General features: G+C 37.6%; 2 protein-coding genes across 2 annotated transcripts; one reads left to right on the top strand and one right to left on the bottom strand.

Annotated features, from left to right (window-relative positions):
• The first annotated feature begins 17,713 nt into the window (after positions 1-17,713).
• On the top strand, positions 17,714-19,613 carry LOC110915921 (40S ribosomal protein S13). The gene is made up of 5 exons (XM_022160671.2): positions 17,714-17,854; positions 18,558-18,630; positions 18,825-18,963; positions 19,040-19,226; positions 19,398-19,613. Exons 1-5 carry the CDS (start codon positions 17,832-17,834, stop codon positions 19,429-19,431), a joined length of 456 nt encoding a protein of 151 aa, XP_022016363.1. The 5' UTR covers positions 17,714-17,831; the 3' UTR covers positions 19,432-19,613.
• A 1,677-nt stretch (positions 19,614-21,290) lies between these two features.
• Positions 21,291-23,185, bottom strand: LOC110917666 (UDP-glucuronate 4-epimerase 3). The gene has a single exon (XM_022162147.2). The coding sequence runs from the start codon at positions 22,948-22,950 to the stop codon at positions 21,622-21,624; it is 1,329 nt and encodes a 442-aa protein (XP_022017839.1). The 5' UTR covers positions 22,951-23,185; the 3' UTR covers positions 21,291-21,621.

Raw genomic sequence — 23,185 nt, 5'->3', positions numbered from 1 at the left:
GGGTCGTAGTTTCGGCCAAAATGTGCATTCTTGCATATTTTGTAACCAAACTACTCGTGAGCATCAAAGCCGTTTGTTTTGATGTCAAACCTGTTTTCTAAACTTAGTTAAGCATGTTCTAACATGCTTAGCTCGTCACTTTTAGTATAGTGCTTATATAGGGTCGTAAGGTAAGCGATCTAAACCATCGCTTATACTTTCGAACCCGACCCATTTGGTCGATCATTATGATCCGACCAAACACATTAGGTGACCATAGCTATAACCTTCCGAGGTTATACCTTGTAGTCACGATGTTAGGCGTTCCAGACGCGTTCTACGCGAACGACGCGTTAGGGTAGCATAAGCTACCTAAACGGGTCGTGATGGACAGTAAGCACTTAGGTTAAGTTTCATTTTAGTATGTAGGCTTTGTTAAACCATATTACACGAGTCTCCATACTCGTTTGGTTTACGAACCCGCGTACTATCCGATCCTTCCGATTTGGTCCGGTATATTAACATAGCTACCTATTAGGTGCCGTTTGATATCCCGTGATCTTTAGCATTAGCTGGTTATTATACAAGAACTCCAAAGCAATCTCAGGTGAGTACATTGAACCCCTCTTTTACTGTTTTCCAAACTGTTTTGGGGTGAAACACATGTGCCTACTTGCTACTTTTATGCTTTCCGGTTTTCACATCATATACTACTATGTTCGATAGTACATATATAGTACATGATTTCATTGTGTTTATGCTATGTATGCCCATTGTGTGCGTAGTTAGTACATTGCTTTACATTTCATGCTACGTACGCCCATTGTGTGCATACGTAGTACATTGTTTCACATTGCATTACTGTTGCATATGCTCATCCAGCATATGAACACATTACACTACATTTTGAACCGTTGTACTCTACAATACATTTCATGCTACGTACGCCCATTGTGTGCATACGTAGTACATTGTTTCACATTGCATTACTGTTGCATATGCTCATCCAGCATATGAACACATTACACTACATTTTGAACCGTTGTACTCTACAATACATTTCATGCTACGTACGCCCATTGTGTGCATACGTAGTACATTGTTTCACATTGCATTTCTGTTGCATATGCTCATCCAGCATATGAACACATTATACTACATTTTGAACCGTTGTAACCATTTGACTATGTGAACCGTCTTAACCCTTCAATTATATGAACCGTTTGTATCCATTGAACCGTGTAAACCAGTTGTATCCGTTGACATGACTTACAATTGACAATAGACATTTGACTATACATAAACATTTCTACCGTTGTTAAACATTTCATCTTGATGGTTTGGTTGGAGTAAGTGATTAAGTAACGAGGCGTGTGTAATATGATACAAGCATGGTGGATACGCCGCTGGTACTTCCTATATATAAGTGTTTGTATGGTATTGCATATCGTAGCGTTATTTAAATCATTTCAGTTTGAGACATATGACATTTTATACAAATAACACACTTTTCACGAGACATTGTTTTACAAACGACTTATCTTATACAAACTCATTTTACATGGTTATCCGTTTAACCATACAGTGTTCTCTTATTTATACATATCATTTGATCTTACCGTTTTTCAAACGATTTACAAGACAAAGCAAATTACAAGGTTCATGACTGACTGTTACTAAACATTTTCTCAAACATAAGTCATGAATTCCGTTTTCACAAAACCAATGTATCTCACAGGCATTTTTATGCTGACGTACCTATTTTCACATGTGTTTTCAGGAGATGATGCATAGGACTTATCAAGACATACTTAGGCGGACCCGTGCCTTAGTGACTTAAAACGAGACAAGAACTAGTTAATTTATGTTATGTACACTTTGATTCTTGTTTAGACAATGTAAACCTTCATGTTTGATTTATAAAACGAAACTTCATTTGCCATGGGTTTGAAACAATTGATTCTGTTACAACACTCCCCGACGTTTCCGCCACGTTTTGTATGTTCTACGTGGTCGGGGTGTGACAGAAAAGATGGTATCAGAGCCAATGGTTGTAGGGAATTAGGTTATTAGTAATGCTTTGACCTAGTCTATAACCTTCCTAGGACCCTAACGCGAGTTTACTTGCGTTTAGTCACAAAACAATACCGTCACCTATCCTTAGGCGATGACCACAACAAGAACATAAATTTCAAAACCGCTTTGAAAACCAATCATCTGTTCTAGGATGATTGATTACTAGGTTTTGAACCCTCTGTTATAAGGTTTTGAACCCCATCGAATTTTCAAAAACTCCCATCAAAGTTTTGGGTCCTAACTAGTGTGAACACGTGCGAACTGGAAGAGTGAATGCCTGTACCCTGGGTTTTCTGTCTAAGGTTAGAGTGTTCGTACAAATCCACATAATCGGACCAGTCACTCTTACCTGGGAACTCTTGGGGTGAGTGTCCACTTATAGGAGAGCATGTCTTCGCGATACACTATAAGGATCTATTTGCTTTGATTCAGCCTTGGTGTTGTTTGTTTGCTTCATGATTCAAACAAGTGACCATCAACCGTGATTATGGTCAGTGATTGTAACATCCTATTCTTACCCAATACCATTTTATTTGTTTCCTTTCATGTTTTCCTCTTTTAGAATGCCTCCTCGATGCGAACACCAGATAGCAACTGCCGAGCTGGCAGAAATTATTGCGCAGCAGATGGCTGCTCAATTCCCAAATCTCTTTGCTCAATGGAACCAAGCCAACAACAACAACAATGGTACATGCAATTTCAAGAGCTTTAACTCGGCTAAACCACTCAAGTTTAGTGGTTCTGAGGGAGCAACTGGGCTTCTCCAATGGTTCGAGAGCATCGAGAATACCTTTCGCCACGTGCAGTGTCCGGAAAATCACAAGGTCGAGTTTTCTTCGAGTGTGTTTCAGAAGAGGGCTCTTACATGGTGGAATGGGGTAATGAGAGACCGTGGTGCAGATATTGCTCTAGCACAAACATGGGCTGAACTGAGAGCTCTTATGATGAGAGAGTTTTGTCCTCGTCATGAACAACGAGCATTGGAGAAGGAGTTTGATGATTTAAAACAAGATAGTGGCGAACACAGGGCATATACTGATAGGTTTGAGGAGTTGAGTCTACTTTGCCCGACTATGGTCGCCCCACTCGACAAGGCTATCGAAAGGTACATCGATGGCCTGCCTGACTCGGTACAAGACATTGTCACTGGTAGCAACCCTACCACACTCCGTCAGGCCATTGAGCTATCTGCAACCTTGACTGAATCGCAGATCAAAAAGCATAAACTTTTTCGAAAGGGTGACAAGAAGCCAATCGAGGAATCAAAGACCATGGATGAACAGACTGAATCTCCTAAGAAGTCAAAGAAGCGAAAGGCTTCTCAGAACTTCGCCGTGGTCGCTCACAATGGTCAAGCCGTCCCCAACCAACCAGCTCAACCCCCTGCTAGAAAACCATACAAAGGAACTGCACCTTTGTGCAACCAATGTAGCCTCCATCATCACGCCAATGTACAGTGCCGCAAATGCCAAACTTGTGGACTCATAGGCCACACAGCAAGAGTCTGCCCAGCTGCAGCTGCGCCAAACCAAGCTGGCGACAATCCTGCTCAAGGTCGTTTTCTACCAGGCTCTTGTTTCAACTGTGGCGAGATGGGTCATTTCCGCAGAAATTGCCCAAAGCTTGCTAATGCAAATCCAGCACAGGGATGAGCATCCGACTGACTAAAAGACAACATCGTTTGGAAATAATCACGTCTTATGTATTATTTTCTTTTGTTGTCAAAGTCCAAGAAACAGTTGTTATCATTGTTTATAAATAAATCTTTTATTTACATTACAATGTATTGATGTGGTTGCATGCATAAACGACATATCCCTTACAATACCGACAATCGAGAAACCGTATTCCTTGAAGAACAAACTACCCCCAAAATTCTCCCATATTATGATCTCTTGCGTCTTCCACGAAATTCCTAAGTACCCGTTTATTCTAAGGAAACGAAGTACAAGGCGCAGGTTACAACACATGACGAATACCCAAAGTACCACTATAAATCCTTAATAGGGTACCTAAGGATTTCCCGTAAGTCCTTAATTGTTGTATACCTTAATTCGAATGTGGTGATTCCTTGTAATAAAAAAAATCAAAAATTTTGGAGATCTTCCTATCTTCTCAGATAGATTCCAGTGAACATTGAGACCCGTCGATTGGTTTCCATATCCGTATTCAATCAATAATAAGTTAAAAACAAATTATGATCAAGTTAAACAAGTATGTGACTTCGTGCTTATGTGTTCCCTTATGTGTTGTTGTGTGATCCAAATTATGCTATCCAAATCCTCGTAGAATCTTACATATCCTTGTACAAGAGATTCATCATAGGATACCCAGGGGTATTACTTAAAATCCTCAATGGACTTCTATGTTATAGTTAAGTCCCTCGGATTATAAAGTACTACTTCATAATTAGACCCTTGAGTGGTCTAGTTAAACAGATTCATCCAAAAATCTGGATAAGGATATCATGTGATGATATAGCTGAAAGGACTCTTTGGTGGCCTAACTAAGAAGATCCCCTGTCGATCTAATTAAAAGGAACCGATGGAAGTCTAATCACCCTCGTCACAAGTTTGATATCCTTCCCCAAAACATTACAAAACAAACTGTGCGGACTGTGCAAGGGATTACGTAATTATGGATGCATACATAATTATGGAATTTAGTGCACAGAAATCACAGCAAGTTCTGTCATGTGTCTAGAGTTAACCCTATTCATTTCCAACTCCGATGAAACAACCGTTGAAAATCATTCCGTTTAGTTCATTTTCGTTTCTGAAGATTTATCCGTTGAGGGAATGAATATCCGTTGTGTAATCCTTCATTTCCAACTCTGAGGAAGCAACCGTTGAAAATGACTCCGTTAGTTCATTTTCGTTTCTGAAGATTTATCCATTGAGGAAATGAATATCCGTTGTGAAATCCTTCATTTCCAACTCTGAGGAAGCAACCGTTGAAAATGACTCTGTTAGTTCATTTTCGTTTCTGAAGATTTACCCGTTGAGGAAATGAATATCCGTTGTGTAAACCTTCATTTCCAACTCTGATGAAGCAACCGTTGAAAATGACTCCGTTAGTTCATTTTCGTTTCTGAAGATTTATCCGTTGGGGAAATGAATATCCGTTGTGTAAACCTTCATTTCCAACTCTGATGAAGCAACCGTTGAAAATGACTCCGTTAGTTCATTTTCGTTTCTGAAGATTTATCCGTTGGGGAAATGAATATCCGTTGTGTAATCCTTCATTTCCAATTCTGATGAAGCAACCGTTGAAAATGACTCCGTTAGTTCATTTTCGTTTCTAAAGATATATCCGTTGGGGAAATGAATATCCGTTGTATAATCCTTCATTTCCAATTCCGATGAAGCAACCATTGAAAATGACCCCGTCTGTTCATTTCGTTTCTGAAGAATGAATGTTAAGGAAATAACAGGACATTACTTTGCATATCGCTGATGGTTATTTGGCAGAGTCACAAATAGACTCCTACGAATAAATTTCGGGACGAAATTTCCTAAAGTAGGGGAGACTGTGACACCTGTGTCACCGCGACCATCAAACAAATACCAAGCCGATGAAATATTGTATTTCATACTTGGGATCTTGTATAAATATGTGTATGTTTTGCACATATCAATTATTGTTCAATTTCAAACTCTATATTGCTTTCTAGAGCATTATACGCAAACTGGTGCGTAAACGTACTCAGTTTAATGCGACAAATACTCCGGAACATCAACATATACTCAACATACCTTAAATAACCTTTACATAACTTAGAAATAAGTTTTGAAGGCTTTGGTATAGCAAAAACAAGTTAATTCGCTTACAGGGACTAAACTTGACAAACTGCGAAAGTATGCCAATTTGAACTGTAACGAACATTCCAGAACATGTCCAGAAGTTAAACATACCCTAAATATCCTTTACATAGCTTAGAAATAGGCTTTGAGGTGTTTGGTATGCTAAAACAAACTTTTGGATCATTCAGGGACTAAAAGTGTCAAAAAGTGCACAAGTTTGCACTTTCGCGCATAACTTACGTTCTGAATACACCCGGACATCCAAAAATTTATGTAAGCATCCTAATATTATGCCTTAGTGTTTGGCATGAGAAAAATCCATTCGTTGCGTCATTTGGATCGTTTTCCGCGCTTATGCGCATTCCGTCGTAATTAACCGAACATCGCGATCGTACGGCCAAACGAACCGACATCCGGAATATTTTTGAGCATATTTCATGTCCCCTACACTTTAACTTCATCTTAGAGCCTTGAAATGAGGTTAACGGGGCTTAAACGTGCCAAAAATGGGCCAAAATACGTGTTTCTGAAGTGCAGGGACCAAAATTGTAAATTCTGATCTGGGAACCTTAGGCAGGGCGCGTAAGGATTTACCAAATCCTTACGCGGGGCGCGTGAGACTGTCAGACAGATTCAATGTATCTATTTAATGCAGTTGGCCTTTCGTTCGATCAAGAGGCAATGCCCTTTCACCTAATCAAGAGCCAAGGGGCAATTTCTGACTTACCACAAGAATTTGACAAGTGTACGCTCGAGATCACGGCACGATATTCGATAAACGATCCTAACGGTTCCACTTTTCCTATAAATACCCCCCCCCCTTTAGTGTAAAAATCACAACAATCTGATCAAAATGCTCTAAGTTGATGCCTTTGCTTCATACCTGAGCTATTTGATCTAGATTAGCACTCGGGGACCCTCCGTAAGTCTTCTTTCGCTCTTTAATTCGCTTTTCGAGTCCGAAAGTCAACGTTTTGTTGACTTTCTGCATTGACCAGCTTATGGTCGATGCGAAGTTCATGGAACTTCATAACGTGAGCGTGATCACGATGGTTATAGTCCGTAGTGACTATACCTACTGATCACCACGTTAACTAGGCTCAGTGACGGGTCGTAGTTTCGGCCAAAATGTGCATTCTTGCATATTTTGTAACCAAACTACTCGTGAGCATCAAAGCCGTTTGTTTTGATGTCAAACCTGTTTTCTAAACTTAGTTAAGCATGTTCTAACATGCTTAGCTCGTCACTTTTAGTATAGTGCTTATATAGGGTCGTAAGGTAAGCGATCTAAACCATCGCTTATACTTTCGAACCCGACCCATTTGGTCGATCATTATGATCCGACCAAACACATTAGGTGACCATAGCTATAACCTTCCGAGGTTATACCTTGTAGTCACGATGTTAGGCGTTCCAGACGCATTCTACGCGAACGACGCGTTAGGGTAGCATAAGCTACCTAAACGGGTCGTGATGGACCGTAAGCACTTAGGTTAAGTTTCATTTTAGTATGTAGGCTTTGTTAAACCATATTACACGAGTCTCCATACTCGTTTGGTTTACGAACCCGCGTACTATCCGATCCTTCCGATTTGGTCCGGTATATTAACATAGCTACCTATTAGGTGCCGTTTGATATCCCGTGATCTTTAGCATTAGCTGGTTATTATACAAGAACTCCAAAGCAATCTCAGGTGAGTACATTGAACCCCTCTTTTACTGTTTTCCAAACTGTTTTGGGGTGAAACACATGTGCCTACTTGCTACTTTTATGCTTTCCGGTTTTCACATCATATACTACTATGTTCGATAGTACATATATAGTACATGATTTCATTGTGTTTATGCTATGTATGCCCATTGTGTGCGTAGTTAGTACATTGCTTTACATTTCATGCTACGTACGCCCATTGTGTGCATACGTAGTACATTGTTTCACATTGCATTACTGTTGCATATGCTCATCCAGCATATGAACACATTACACTACATTTTGAACCGTTGTACTCTACAATACATTTCATGCTACGTACGCCCATTGTGTGCATACGTAGTACATTGTTTCACATTGCATTACTGTTGCATATGCTCATCCAGCATATGAACACATTACACTACATTTTGAACCGTTGTACTCTACAATACATTTCATGCTACGTACGCCCATTGTGTGCATACGTAGTACATTGTTTCACATTGCATTTCTGTTGCATATGCTCATCCAGCATATGAACACATTATACTACATTTTGAACCGTTGTAACCATTTGACTATGTGAACCGTCTTAACCCTTCAATTATATGAACCGTTTGTATCCATTGAACCGTGTAAACCAGTTGTATCCGTTGACATGACTTACAATTGACAATAGACATTTGACTATACATAAACATTTCTACCGTTGTTAAACATTTCATCTTGATGGTTTGGTTGGAGTAAGTGATTAAGTAACGAGGCGTGTGTAATATGATACAAGCATGGTGGATACGCCGCTGGTACTTCCTATATATAAGTGTTTGTATGGTATTGCATATCGTAGCGTTATTTAAATCATTTCAGTTTGAGACATATGACATTTTATACAAATAACACACTTTTCACGAGACATTGTTTTACAAACGACTTATCTTATACAAACTCATTTTACATGGTTATCCGTTTAACCATACAGTGTTCTCTTATTTATACATATCATTTGATCTTACCGTTTTTCAAACGATTTACAAGACAAAGCAAATTACAAGGTTCATGACTGACTGTTACTAAACATTTTCTCAAACATAAGTCATGAATTCCGTTTTCACAAAACCAATGTATCTCACAGGCATTTTTATGCTGACGTACCTATTTTCACATGTGTTTTCAGGAGATGATGCATAGGACTTATCAAGACATACTTAGGCGGACCCGTGCCTTAGTGACTTAAAACGAGACAAGAACTAGTTAATTTATGTTATGTACACTTTGATTCTTGTTTAGACAATGTAAACCTTCATGTTTGATTTATAAAACGAAACTTCATTTGCCATGGGTTTGAAACAATTGATTCTGTTACAACACTCCCCGACGTTTCCGCCACGTTTTGTATGTTCTACGTGGTCGGGGTGTGACAATAAGGATTGAACATATAATCACGTGATGTAGAATAACTCATGATTTGTAAAAGTTTTAATAAACCGGTATTTTTATAGTTGTGTAGTCTTAACTACACATCTAATCGTTGGTAATTGCATACAAAATCGTTAATTAGTAACTAGGGTGTTACAACAGTGTATTAAAGCTCGTAAGGTAAGCTTGGCAATCCAGATTCTTCATAACCAGTGACAGAAAATCCGACTCAATCTTCTCTACCTCATGTTGAGGGCAGTAGTTCTCCTTGATGAGGGCAACAAATTGTTCTCATGACATACTGTACAGTGGAATCTTCCCAGTAGCTTGAATCAACGATCTCCACCAGGCTAAGGCCTCACCTTTGAACGATTGAGACACAAACTTTACCACATCCCTATCAGCGCACCCGCTGATATCAACCACTGTGTCCATCTCATCCAACCATGTCATGCAGTCTATAGCCCCTTTTTCCCTGGTGAAATCCCTGGGTTTGCATGACACAAAGTATTTGTAGGAGCAACCCTTATCACGGGGTCCTTGATTCAGCACGATCCTTTGAGATGGGACACTTTACCGGTTTGAAGAGTGACGATCGTCGTCGTCTTTCTTTGGTTCATCTTTCTTGGAGGGTGGTGGCTTGTTGTGGGCCTCAGAATGAGTCTTAGGCTTGGAATGCGGTGCGGATAGGGTCCTACTCCGAGAACCGCTCGACTCACTATACTGCCTATCCAAGGCTTTCGTAACAGCGTTGTCTATTAACGCTTGCAGTTCAGCACCCGCTATATTAATCCGAGCATCATTCTGATTCTCCCTTGGGTGACTATTTATTTCATCCGAATCAGCCATGTAGTTGAACTGTTACATAAGATTTGACACTGGTTTATTATGGAATTGTCTTTTTATGGCAATTCATTAACCATGGTAAGCATAGACCATATTTGGTTAATTTTATTTAGGATTTTTATTTATAATTATCCTAATTATAAGACAATAGCAGTATTATTAGTGGCACAATAGGCCTAGTCACAAGGACATTTTTAAATCATAAGCCATGATTTCAGAGAATCAAAGCATTAGGGTTCGAACATAGTTCTTTACCTTTTCTGACAGGGAGTCGTAGACTACTACTGTCTTTTGTCTTATACGACAATGAGTATGGCCCGTAGGTATTACATCACCTATGGATGTTTAATATACGATCATCTTAATTGATGATTTAAACCCATGATTTATAGATCATTAAGTTAGGTTTAGGAATCTTTTGAAGAATCCTTATATAAGAGTGACGCGTGTGATTTTAGCGAATCACGTCTGCCAAGAGTGTTAACATGTTTTCAGACGTTAACAGAGATTTGAATCTTTTAACTAGGTCTTACCATCTTAGCCAGGTCTTATCATGACACGAAGGCTAGGTTATACCATTAAGATTCTAAGTTAATATTTGAATAGGCAGATAAATTTTAAAAGGAATGATTTTGAATTATTTATTTCATATATAATGTATTTATGCATATAATGACAAAATGAAATTTATAAACTTAGCATTCCATTACATATTAAAAAGGATTACACATTGCCCTAAACGGGACTTTTTGAATAGACAAATTACCCACGCAGAGGCTAAACAGAAATATAAATCCATGCAGGGACCAAATACTAAGATAGGTGTCCTCGCAGGGACTAAGAAGACAAGTCCACACAGGGACTAAAAGACAAGTTCTCGCAGGGACTAAATACACATATAAATGTCCACGCAGGGACTTGATTGAAATAGGGAATAATACATATAGGGATTAATGATCCCTCTTCTTCTTTCCTTTTAACAAGCTTGCCAGGCCCTTGAGGAATCCACGGTTGTTCTTATACTCTTCTTCAATATCTCGTTCCACCCTGTTTAACCGGTGGAGGATTTCTTCTTGCTCCGGTGGGGAAAACGTGGTGGCTGCGACTGCTGTTGAATCGGAGGTCGAGCAGGTATTTGATACCCATGAGCTGGGTATCCCATTCCCCAGGGAGTTCCATATGGTCCTTCAGGATGGAGGGCGTTGTAGTTTGCCGCTACCAGGTATGGGTCGGCTTCAATATAGTTGTAGTGAGTGTGAGTTGGTTGCTCAAACGGGTTATATGTCGTGGAACCGGCGTATGTAGGTATCGGGTTATCATAACCAAATGGTGGCGGTGGTGGTGCAACTGGTGCAGAATTCACCTCTTGAACTAGGTTTGAGGGCCCACCCATTTGTGGGTCTTCCTGCAGTGGCGGGTAATGACTGCCACTGGAATGTCAAGGGGTGCTAAAGTGAAAATCCCCTCCTCGTGCGGATATCCGCGCGCCTGTTCTCCTACGCCTTGGTGGTTCTGGTGGTGCTTGATGAACTGGTGGCGGAGGAGGCGGTGGTGTGACTGCCACGAAACGTGAATCCCCCGAGGGATCCTGCTGCTGCTGTTCATGAGGCGATAAATGGTGAGAGGGTGTAAAGTACCACTCATATTGGTTGAACCTTGCTTGGTAACTGTCTGGACCCTGATAGGGTGTTCCGTGGAAGGATGATCCATCAGAGATCTCGATGGGATGGTTGGGGGTACCTCTTGCAGGTTCGACGGGATCCGTGTCCTCGTCCATGTCAATTGCATTGTCTTCTGAGAAGTGGTCCTCTGGTCCTAGTGGGTTAAAACCCACTGGTTCTTGGATAAAGTTTGTCGGGTTAAACCGGCCCTGAAAGACAGGAGTAGGATCGCCGAAGGAACGGTGCGAAACGGAACGCTGGAGAGGTATGTATGAAGGTTGTGGGTTATCGGGCTCGTTTTCCGAGTGCGGCCCAAAAGAGTGACAGTAAGAAGGTGTTGAACTGTGTGAGACAGACCGTCTAGCGGGCTCAAAAAGGTTCCTCCTGTTTCTCTGAGGTTCGGCACTCATTGTAGTGGAAGGAGTTCGCAGGTGAGAAGGCCCGGCCTCATGATCATTGGGGGCAGTGATTGGCCCCTTGCCTCTTCCTCCTCTTCTGAATCTCGGTGGCATAATTCCTGATTAAACAATTGAAATAAATAACAAACAATAAAGGACAAGCTAAAGCAACAATTTGGATTCGTCCTAAGTTCTTGTCTAGACTCGAGTATGTGCAATTGTGTCATTGAGATTAAACACATAAGGCTAGTGTTTAATTCACTCAACGTTGGCTCTGATACCAACCTGTCACACCCCGATATTCCACGTTTCACCGGTGGGCCTGGTGGGGGATTATCGTGACGTAGTTGGTAACATTATAGTCAAACAACACAATATTAAATATGCACAGCGGAAGCAAAAGATAGATATATTTCAACCGAATATAATTGTAATATTAAGTATCACAAATAGTTGAAAATAATACACAGGTGGATCAAAAATAAATAGGAAAACATTGTTCAACAGTTTTGACATCCAAGCTTGCGAGACTTATTATGTATGCTAGGAGAAAGCCAGCCTAGTTCGCGTAGTATCTGCACTTAACCTTTTTGAGAAAATACGTCAGTTTACACTGGTAAATACATTCAACTGACTCATTTTGAAAGGTTTGATAAAATTGATTTGAATGCACGAGGCACAACTTTTTATAACTTGGGATAATTATTTTGAATATAATCTTGTAAAAAGAATTACATGTTCCTTATGCGTTCAGTAGCCCGATCCGTAGACCGGGTTAAAGATCAATAGACACACCACATTATTTATTTTTGGCACTGAGCAAACAAAACATTTCAGTAGTTTGCAAAGGCTTTAAGCAAACAAAACATTTCAAAATGGAGCATATCAATGATTTAACCTCTAATCGATTAAAGATTCAAAGTCTGACCAAGCGGTAGTTTATATACCATACCCCAAGCCCGTACAGGGAAGATAAGTTAAAAGTATTTACCTTTGCAAGTATCAATCACAAATAGCAAGTGCGTGTAGCTTTTACCGGGTCTCCTATTCTGGAACGAAGGTTGATAATAACCTATTAGAATCCTAACGGGTCTTTAATTAAGCCTAAACTTAGACCGGTTAGTTTTAACGAAAGATACAGTTCGAACGCACGACTAGGCGAAGACCGGAATAGAATGTGTTTTAGTCCCAACAAGTTTAAAGACTTGTATAATATGGGTGAACTAAACACCTTCTGGATCTTGAGATAAAAACGATAAGGTTTGACCCGTTTCGGCTAATTTATGCAAACTAGTTACATAAACCGAACCGAACGCGTAATTAACGTAACGGGTAACCGTAAGAGTCCTATACAGGTTTCCTAAGTCAATATGCTTTAGATATCTTGTGATATCAGTAGGATATCTTCCATTATGCCCAAAATGAGTTTAATCTCAATTTAAGCCCCGTAGGGGTATTTTGGTCATCTTAAAAGATTATAAAAGAGATTAAATGAAATTCTGAGATTTGGGTCCGAATACATCAGTAAAATAACTTATTTTAATAGGTCTTATCAGTTGGTAATAAGTCTTATATTGACAAAATGGTTTTAAACCCATACTAGGTGGTTAATACGCGTAAAAAGCCATTTTAAGCGATTTTCGGGTTGTACCGGAAATCTGAGTTTCCTGATCAGATTATAGAGTTCAAAATACTTCATTTATTATATAAAATCAGTAGCAATTGGATTTGCGTCAAAATACTATGTAGAACTCATTTTATAACCAAAAAGGGTATAATCGGTATTTACCAAATCAAGGTCATAACATTAGGTTATGAGCAGGTTAAAAATAATTAATAATATTTAAAAATCCTAAAATATTATATTACATCAGTGGGTAAAAAGGTTTGGTGTCGAAAATTGGGTTTAGATAGGCTTTATGCTAATGACGCCGTTTAATTTAACAAAAAGTTTCTTAAATGCGCTATGTAGCATAACTCCTATTCTGGACCTCGAACTGTTATGAAACTTTAGGGACATGTTTATAAATCAGTAACAAAGATTATTGTCCTCTCGCATTTTCAAAATTCTCGTTTTATGGTCAAAAAGGGCGTTATGGTCAACATTGAGCAATTAACGGAAACGTGCAAATGAAATGGACAATCAACGAACCAATCACAGAGGGTTAAACCATTATGTAACTTGGTCCTAAGGAAGCTCTAAGGCATATCTAAATCATACTAAATCGGGTCAGAACTGAAGTCAAAGCAAAAGTCAAAGTTTTGCGACTTTCGGTTCTGAACCGGGTCTAAACAGAAAATTGTCGGATCAAACAAGCCTAGACCAGTTCTTATACTTATTAGCATGTTATATGAGTGATAAAATAGGTTACACGTCTTCTACATTGTTAATTACATGTTAATTCGAAAATCATGCTTCTGTTGACTTTTTAATACAAACTTTGACCCGACATTTGATCTAGTTAGAGCGGGAATCAGAGGGTGCCCTTTTAAGGGTTTAAAGCCCACATGATTACCAACTTATAACTACCTTTGATTCAACTAAACACTGAACCATTAATGATTAATTGCTAAGTCAAACTTTAATTACGATGGTTTGACTTCTAAGCTAACAACTACGTAAAACTCAACTAGGAAAGGTTAAGCATACTTACAGAAGTCCTATGCACTATTAAGGATGACTTGGGTCTGCTTTGGAACTCCAGAAGTCTTCACAAATGCAGATAGAATGAATGCAAGAATGTTGCAACATTGTGGCTTTATATAGTGCCTTTGATCCATTATGATCATGACAAATCATGCTACAACTGATCATGGATCATCCTCAAGTGTCCCTAGTGCCTAGGAGCAGTTAGGGGTCGCCCATGAAGTGAAAATATCTGATTTAAGTCGGTTAAAACGTTTATAACAGCCAACTGCCAACTTTCTGTCGCTAGGCACTCCTTACGGACCGCAAGGCAGGACCTTTACGGTCCGTAAGCCTTTACCAGAAGGCAAAAAAATTTAACCTCTCTAGCTTTGAAAGGGCAACTTATGCGTTATGATTTCTGGCCATGAATTATCAGTATGATGCCTTTAACCCATGCTTGAACAGTTGTGTCTACCCTATCATGTTGTATCATTGGTTTGAACTATATTGGAATTCATAAACGAAGGTTTATCGTGCATTATTTCATAGGATCCTATTCTTGCAATTAGGAATCTATTATTGTTAGAAATCACCGGATTTAAAGGTATACTAGAAGTTTATTATTCATATTAGGGTCTTGGGATTCATAATGAAGTCGTTCAGAGGTGTAAATTAACATGTCGACATTTTCAAAAATCCTGCCACACATCTTTAACTAAATCCGGGTTTATAATGCTTTTGTCTTACATGACACGTGTCGTTTATATATGGAACACAAATTTTCGAGGTGTTACATATATATATATATATATATATATATATATATATATATATATATATATATATATATAATAAAAGAGGGGTAAGATCAAATAAAAAGTTTATTTTGCCTAAGTAGGATGAGAAGTAATCTTAACCATCCATTTTTCAAATCAGTGGTTAAGATGAAAGTGTAGGAGAAAGAAGGAGTGTAAGGGTATCTTGGGAAAATCCTATTTATGGACTTTCTTTCTACACATGCAAGACACATGCATATTTCACCCCATTTTTTAAACGTTAATAACTTTTTTATACGACGTTATTTTTTCATAAAAATTTCACCGTAAAATCGAGCGTCTTTTTATTTTTAATTTGAGTACCATATTGCTATATAAAATATGAAGACTAAAAAAACCCGCTAAAATGTGTTGTATTTTTTTGTTGTATAACATTTTTTTGTGCTGGATTTTTGTACTATATTTTTGTGCTGAATTTTTTTGTCTTAAATTTTTTGTGCTGGATTTTTTTTGTACTATATTTTTTTGCTGAATATTTTTTTTGTGCTAGATTTTTTGTGCTATTCTTTTGTACTAGATTTTTTTGTGCTATATATTTTTTTGTGCTACATTTTTTGTACTAGATTTTTTTGTACTAGATTTTTTGTACTAGATTTTTTGTGCTAGATTTTTGTGTACTAGATTTTTTTTGTTTTATTTTTAAAAAACAACAGGGGTGCCACATGTCATTTTTACTCCTATTTATAAGGACCAAAAAGCCCTTCATTCCTATTTATTAGGAGTGCCACATGTCGTCATCACAATCCTTCTTAGGCTACTTAGACAAAATCCACTTTTTAGTGGATCCTTCCCCCAATAAAAGAAACCTTTTGGGGTCACATGGCATTTCCTCATGCGCTATCTAATTGTGTTTTCCCGCTTAAATCAATCTACTAATTTCGTGAGTTTGTTAGTGGCGATAAGGATTAAAAAATAGAGAAAAAATGGTGATGATTTATTTTTTTATTTTAGGGGACACATGACACTTCCTCATGCACTCTCTAATTATGTTTTCCCGCTTAAATCAATCTAGTAATTTAATGAGTTTGTTAGTGACGATAAGGATTAAAAAAAAATAGAGAGAAAAATGGTGATGATGATTTATTATTTTATTTTAAGTATATTTAATTTTCTTTTCTTTTAAGTTGGTTATGAAAGATGGCATAGTCATATGATTCGAAATTCATAAATTTCAATAAGTTGTAGATGACAGCTCTTATGTCAATTTGGTATATAAGTTGCAATGCATATATTTTTTTAAACTTATTTTTTTATTATTAATCATATAACATTACACTTATATTAACTTATATTTATGTCAATTTGGTATATAAAGGGAAATTGACCTGTAATAATCCCACCTAGATCTTATTGACCATTAATAATCCTACCTCAGAATATTCTCCCAACCAGTCCCACCTTTCACCTATTTTTCCTACAATGGTCCCCTGTTAAAAAAATTTAACGGAGTTAAGCTATTTTCCAAATTATAAACAGTTTTTTTAGGGCTTTTAATCAGAACGATGATATGAGTCCATTGATGTAAAACTTACTTCGAAATGGTGCTCCAAGTGACTTGATTTTGATTAATTGGAAATTTAAACACCCGAATTGAAGCGCCGTTTTCATCGTTTGGAGCACCGTTCCGAGGCAAGTTTTACATCAATGGACTCGTATCGCCGTTCTAATCAAAAGCCCTAAAAAATATGTTAGTAATTTGGAAAAAAGGTTAACTCCGTTAAGTTTTTTTAATGGGGGACCATTGTAGGAAAAATAGGTGAAAGGTGGGACTGATGGGGGGAATATTCTGAGCTGTGATTATTAATGACCAATAAGATTTAGGTGGGATTATTACAGGCCAATTTCCCGGTATATAAATATCTCTGTCTTTGTTTTGCACTTACAGGAAATATTTATTATATAATTAAAAATTGTTTAACCGCACAAGAAACTAACCTACTAATAAATATAAGGGGCTGTTTGGTAGCCTCTTAATGACCATTCAGATGCTACCTCTTAATGTTTAAAACCTCTTAATGAATAAGAGGTAACCTCAAGTCTGAATGGTTAAGAGGTAACCTCTGAATGGTAAATCATTACATGTCACATTCTTCTACCTTCTTATTGGTAAAATTCTTAATGGTTCTATTAAGAGGTAGCCTCTTAATGACCATTCAGAGGCTACCAAACAGCCCCTAAGATGACATACATCTTAAAATCTACACATCTTCTTTATCGGTAGAAAATAAAATAAGAAGTAAGAATTTAAGATCTTCTTTAAGGGTTAGAATTGAGAAGGGAATTATTTAATTTACAAAAATTGAAGCCCATTAAGCAAGAAGCAAAAGAAAGCCCAGACCCATGTCAAAAAAACAGGCCTGTACCAAAACACCCCAAAACCATACTATAAATACCATCATTCTCGACCCACATTTGATTCTAGGGTTTTCAAGCAGCAGTCAGTCATCACTCAACCGGAGCGGCAGCAAGTAACGGCCATCACATCTCCGTCACCATGGGTCGAATGCACAGCAAAGGGTAATCTTTCTCATTTTCTTCATCTGTTTCATTTGCTCTTTGATGTCTCGATGTTAATTTATTTATGTTAGCTTATTGAATTTGATGCAGTTATGTATATAGTGTAAGAACTAACAAGTTTGAGTGATTTGCTTTTATTCAAGTTGATTGCTAATTAGGTTGAAAATGTTATGATTGTAGTTTGTTGCTTAATGATTTTCATTTTTCGATGTAGAACAATCTGTGTTTTATATTTGAATTTTGATCTAAATATGTTTAAAATAAAAAAAAATGTTTGAAAGATTTGTTGTCATTGAAGTTGATTGTTAATTAGGTTGAAAATTTTAAGAATGTATTTTTGTTTAATTTGAATTCGATGTAAATATGTTTAAAATGAAAAAAAAAGTTAATGAGTTTGAAAATGTTAAAATTGTAGTTTTTTTGATGATTTTGATTTCTGGATACATAACAATTTGTATTTTATATTTAAATTTGATGGTAGTTATGTTTACAATGAAAAATGTTAAGATTGCAGTTTCTTCTTTGATGATTTTGATTTTTGAATGCAAAGCAATCTATGATATATTTTGAATATGATGTGATTTTGTTAAAAAATAAAAAAAAAAAGTTAAAAGAGTAATTGGTATCTATTGAAGTTGATTTCTAATTAGGTTGAAAATGTTTGTTAGTATGGTTTGTTATTTGATTATTGTTTGATGAACAGAAAAGGTATTTCTGCATCAGCCAAGCCATACAAGAGGACTCCTCCAAGCTGGTTGAAGATCTCCGCTCAGGATGTACGATATTCTTATCTCTTTTATATGTTTTTGAATAGTTTTCAGTTATTATATTCAGTTTTTTATTACAATATAACTTCTGGATATTACTTCAAATACTTTGACATATCTTTTTTTTATGCAACTCCTTTATACTTTTTTGTTAATGTGTTACTCGGAGTATTATTGTGTTAATATTTGTTGTTAATTTTCAGGTTCAGGACAGCATCTGTAAGTTTGCAAAGAAGGGTCTAACACCATCACAAATTGGTGTTATTCTTCGTGATTCTCACGGTATTGCTCAGGTGAACAGTGTGACTGGAAGCAAAATTCTCAGAATTCTCAAAGCACATGGTATGCGTTTTTTAATTATTGGTCGTATGTCTATTTTGTAATTGTTTTCTGATTTAAAAATATAATAAAATATCAGGGCTTGCTCCTGAGATTCCTGAGGATTTATACCACCTGATCAAGAAGGCAGTTGCGATCAGGAAGCATTTGGAGAGGAACCGTAAGGACAAAGATTCCAAGTTCAGGTTGATTCTTGTTGAGAGCAGGATTCATCGTCTTGCCCGTTACTACAAGAAGACCAAGAAGCTTCCCCCTGTCTGGAAATAGTATGTTACACTATTCTTATCTTTTATAAACGGTCGTCAATATTGTTTTGTATGCATTTTATCGTCATTGTTGGGATCCATTGCGGGTCAAATTGGATTGTTTAAAAAAATCAGTTTTGACAGTTTATATACATTGATTTTCTAATAAATGTTTATTATTATGTTTTGCAGCGAATCAACCACTGCTAGCACCTTGGTGGCTTAGAGAAGTGTTATCCGGAGGAAGGGGTTCGATTTTTGAGTTTTATGTTATGTTTTTTAGTTGAAAAATTGTTCTTTGTTTGGAACATGGAAAGATTGTGTTGTTTGAAGAACTTGTTAGAAATGTAGCATCAATTTATGCACTTTTCATACCTTATGTCTATTGGGAGTTATTAAGTTCTATCTTATCACTTCTTTTGTGCACCAAAGTGGTAAATATAGATTCTAGAGCCACCTACAGAAATGTCAGATAAACAAATCAAAAACTAAAAATTAACTCAAACAAATTCAATACAAAGACCATCACCAAGTACTACCCCTTTTCAGCCTCTCGGTTTTCCCATGTCTTGTCGATAAGTGCATGACTCTTCGAACTTTTCGCTCAGCGGTGTTATATATATGTAGTTTTCGTATAGAAATTTTAGGTATATACGTTTTCGACCCCTGGTTCTATAGAAATTTTTTGGTGTATACATTTTCGACCCCCCGTCATTCGGGTCAAGCTTCGCCATTGATTTTGGGAAATGAGATGACAATGCTATTAGTTTCACTCATTCAATATAACCCAAATATATACGTTTTCGACCCCCGGTTCTATAGAAATTTTTTGGTGTATACATTTTCGACCCCCCATTCGGGTCAAGCTTCACCACTGATTTTGGGAAATGAGATGACAATGCTATTAGTTTCACTCATTCAATATAACCCAAATATATACATGTATGGTCTTGTTTAAAGTGTTGCACATTAGTAGATCATCTATAAGTTAAAAATTTACGGCGTAAAATGTTATGTATTCGAAAAAAACCAAAGGCCGGGCCGGTTATATTTGTGGGTATATCTTATATTGGTAGAAAAGTTGGTTGCAAATTTTAACCCAATTTGTCTCACAAACATAACTGTATCTGAAATTATCTTCAGATGATGTCAAAATGTCAAAAGATAAGATGATACATAGCATATGAAGGAAACTTTGTATACAAGAATATTTGCAGCTGAGATGAAAGATGGCCATAAAAGTAAAAAACTAGGTTACTTTCAAACCCAGTAAAAAGTATGGGTCCAACCATCCTTGAAAAAAACACACCAAACAAACAATATTCTTGGTTTGTTACCTCCTCCAAAATTAGTACATGTTAGTTTTAACGTGGGACCCACGATAAACAAGCGGCTAAAGATCGGATTGTCCTAAATGGGAAAAATGATTGGCAGACCTAAAAATAGACCTGATCCTTTCAATATATGACAAACGGTTTTGTCGATTTACAGTCTACTCATGTTTACCTTTGACGTCATTTGTCTTGATGTTTGTCTTGGTGTGTACGTTAGCTCCCAATCATCACACGCTAAATCGCCAATATGGTAGCATCATTGCATGATGCACAAAATGTCCAGTCAAATGGTGAGTTCAGCAAACACAATCAAGTAACTCATAACATCCAAAACTATTGGACACAATGAAGTTAAAGGTAAGAACATTTAGAGGCTGTTTGGTAGCCTCTAACTGATTCCATTAAGAGGCTACCTCTAAATCGATCAGTGGTAGAGTATGTATGGTTCACTTGAAAGACAAGACACCTCTTAATGGTTCATAGAGCCTCTTATTGGGTAAGTTTTAGAAACATGTTGACCGATTCAGAGGCTACCTCTTAACCAGTCAGGCGTCTTAATGGCTCAGCACAACAAGGTTACCAAACAGCCCAAGTCAGATGAATTTGAAAATACGAGAAAGTAAAACCTGAACCGAGAAACTTATAATTCAAGCCTATTGTGGTATAACCAGTTTGAATTCAACTTAAAAGCCTGTATTCAAAGCACATTTACATGCATCATCAACCAAATGAAGTCAAATTTGAAGAGAAAAAAGTCAACTATTGTGATATATATTTATTTGAATTCCATAAAATGATACAAATTCAACCAAATAAAGCAAATTTCTTCTCAGTCATGAATTCTACAACAATTACATTCCCACAAGTACAAAAACACATAATCTTAATATCTTTCGGTACATATCACAAAAATCTATTCTTCATCGCGGGATTTCTTTCTTGTTTTTCAACCGTCCTTATCATCATATTACGATATATAAAAACAAAGATAATTATGCACCAGATGAACATAAACAATAATGTGAATAACAAAATGAACAAGAATCTGAGAATAACTTTACCAAATCTTTGCGTAACAACACTCAATGATCGTTCTTCTTCCCTGAACCATAATAGCTAACGTACCACCTCACAAACTTCTTCAACCCCGTTTGAAGATCTGTCGTCGGCTTATAACCAAACTCCCTTTGCGCATAACTAATATTCGCATGCGTAAACTGAACGTCACCGTTTCTCGGCAATGTCATCACCTTCCGTTTCGCTTTCACTTTCAACAACCGTTCCAAAATACTCACAAGATCCGACACAGGAACCGGCGACGTATTCCCCAAATTAAACACCCGTAATTGCGCATTCCCTTTCTTCTTCCCACCACTTCCCGTACTCTTTTCCGCAGTATCCAACGCACCCAAACAACCTTTCACAATATCATCAATGTACGTAAAATCACGCGCCACAGTTCCATGATTCGCACCCTCAAAGATCGGAATCGACTTCCCTTTCAAAATATCTCTAGTGAAAAAGAAATACGCCATATCTGGCCTCCCCCACGGTCCATAAACCGTAAAGAACCTCAAACCGGTCAATGACAAACCATAAATATGATTATAAGTGTGTGCAATCTCTTCACCGGCTTTCTTCGTGGCGGCATACAGACTCGCAGGTTGATCCGTTCGGTCTTTTTCCGAAAAGGGTATCTTAGTATTCAACCCATAAACAGAACTAGATGAAGCCCAAACTATAGCAGGCTGTGGATTAGCCTCTTTACAAACTTCAAGAACATTAACCAAACCGGCAATATTACTATGAACATATGAACTAGGGTTCTCCATTGCATACCTAACACCAGCCTGAGCTGCTAAATGCATCACATGAGTAAAAGGGACTACCTCAAAAAGTTTCTTGAGCAACACGGCGTCGTTTATGTCACCTTCCACAATAAAAATCCCACTTCTTTCAAGCAAAGATTGTCTAGCCCTTTTCAACGATGGATCATAATAATTGTTGAAATTATCAAGCCCTAAAACACCATCCCCACGGCGTTTCAAGGCAGCGCTGACGTGTGTTCCAACGAACCCAGCAGCTCCGGTGACCAAAACCGATAACCCATTTGGGGATCGGATCTTGGCGGATGATTTGACCCGTTTTTCCCATCCGGGTCCGCCCCAAGATTTGGTTTTTAAGGATCTGCGAGAGAGATCTGAGGGTATAGAGGTTGTTGGTGAAGTGGGTGGTGATTTGATCAAGAAAACAAGTATTAATCCCATGAAAACAAAGCTCCAAAATGTGAGTTTGGCTAGAGATGAATAGTGCCACCTGAACCTGTTAAAGTATGAAGCTTTTTCCATCTTGAATTTGCCAGGGGTTGATGGGATATTATCCAGATGAGATGAAGATAGCTTCATGTTCATCAACAAGTGATAAAGTTGAATTCTTGAATGATTTGGGGGAAGAAGAAAAGGGTTGTTTGTGATTGTGTTGGGGGTGAAGTTTTTGGTTGTTTGTTGTAAGGGGGTATCTTATGGTTTCTTGGAGAGTGATTGTTTGCTTTTGTGGGTTTTCTTGGTTCTACAGGAAGTGTGAGATGACAGAGAGAGAAGAGCTGGAAGGATCTTGAGGGTGAATGAATGTTATGTTAATGGAGAT

Source organism: Helianthus annuus, chromosome 16 (assembly GCF_002127325.2).
Source record: "Helianthus annuus cultivar XRQ/B chromosome 16, HanXRQr2.0-SUNRISE, whole genome shotgun sequence".
Classification (NCBI taxonomy): Eukaryota; Viridiplantae; Streptophyta; class Magnoliopsida; order Asterales; family Asteraceae; genus Helianthus; species Helianthus annuus.
The sequence above is the reverse complement of the archived record's forward strand: the minus strand, read 5'-3'. Positions and strand labels throughout refer to the sequence as shown.

Coding starts and splice junctions, on each gene's coding strand:
- LOC110915921 (XM_022160671.2), top strand. CDS start 17,832: ATGGGTCGAATGCACAGCAAAGG. Junction 18,631..18,824: donor TGAAGATCTCCGCTCAGGAT/GTACGATATTCT, acceptor GTTAATTTTCAG/GTTCAGGACAGCATCTGTAA. Junction 19,227..19,397: donor CTTCCCCCTGTCTGGAAATA/GTATGTTACACT, acceptor TATGTTTTGCAG/CGAATCAACCACTGCTAGCA.
- LOC110917666 (XM_022162147.2), bottom strand. CDS start 22,950: ATGAACATGAAGCTATCTTCATCTCATCTGGATAATATCCCATCAACC.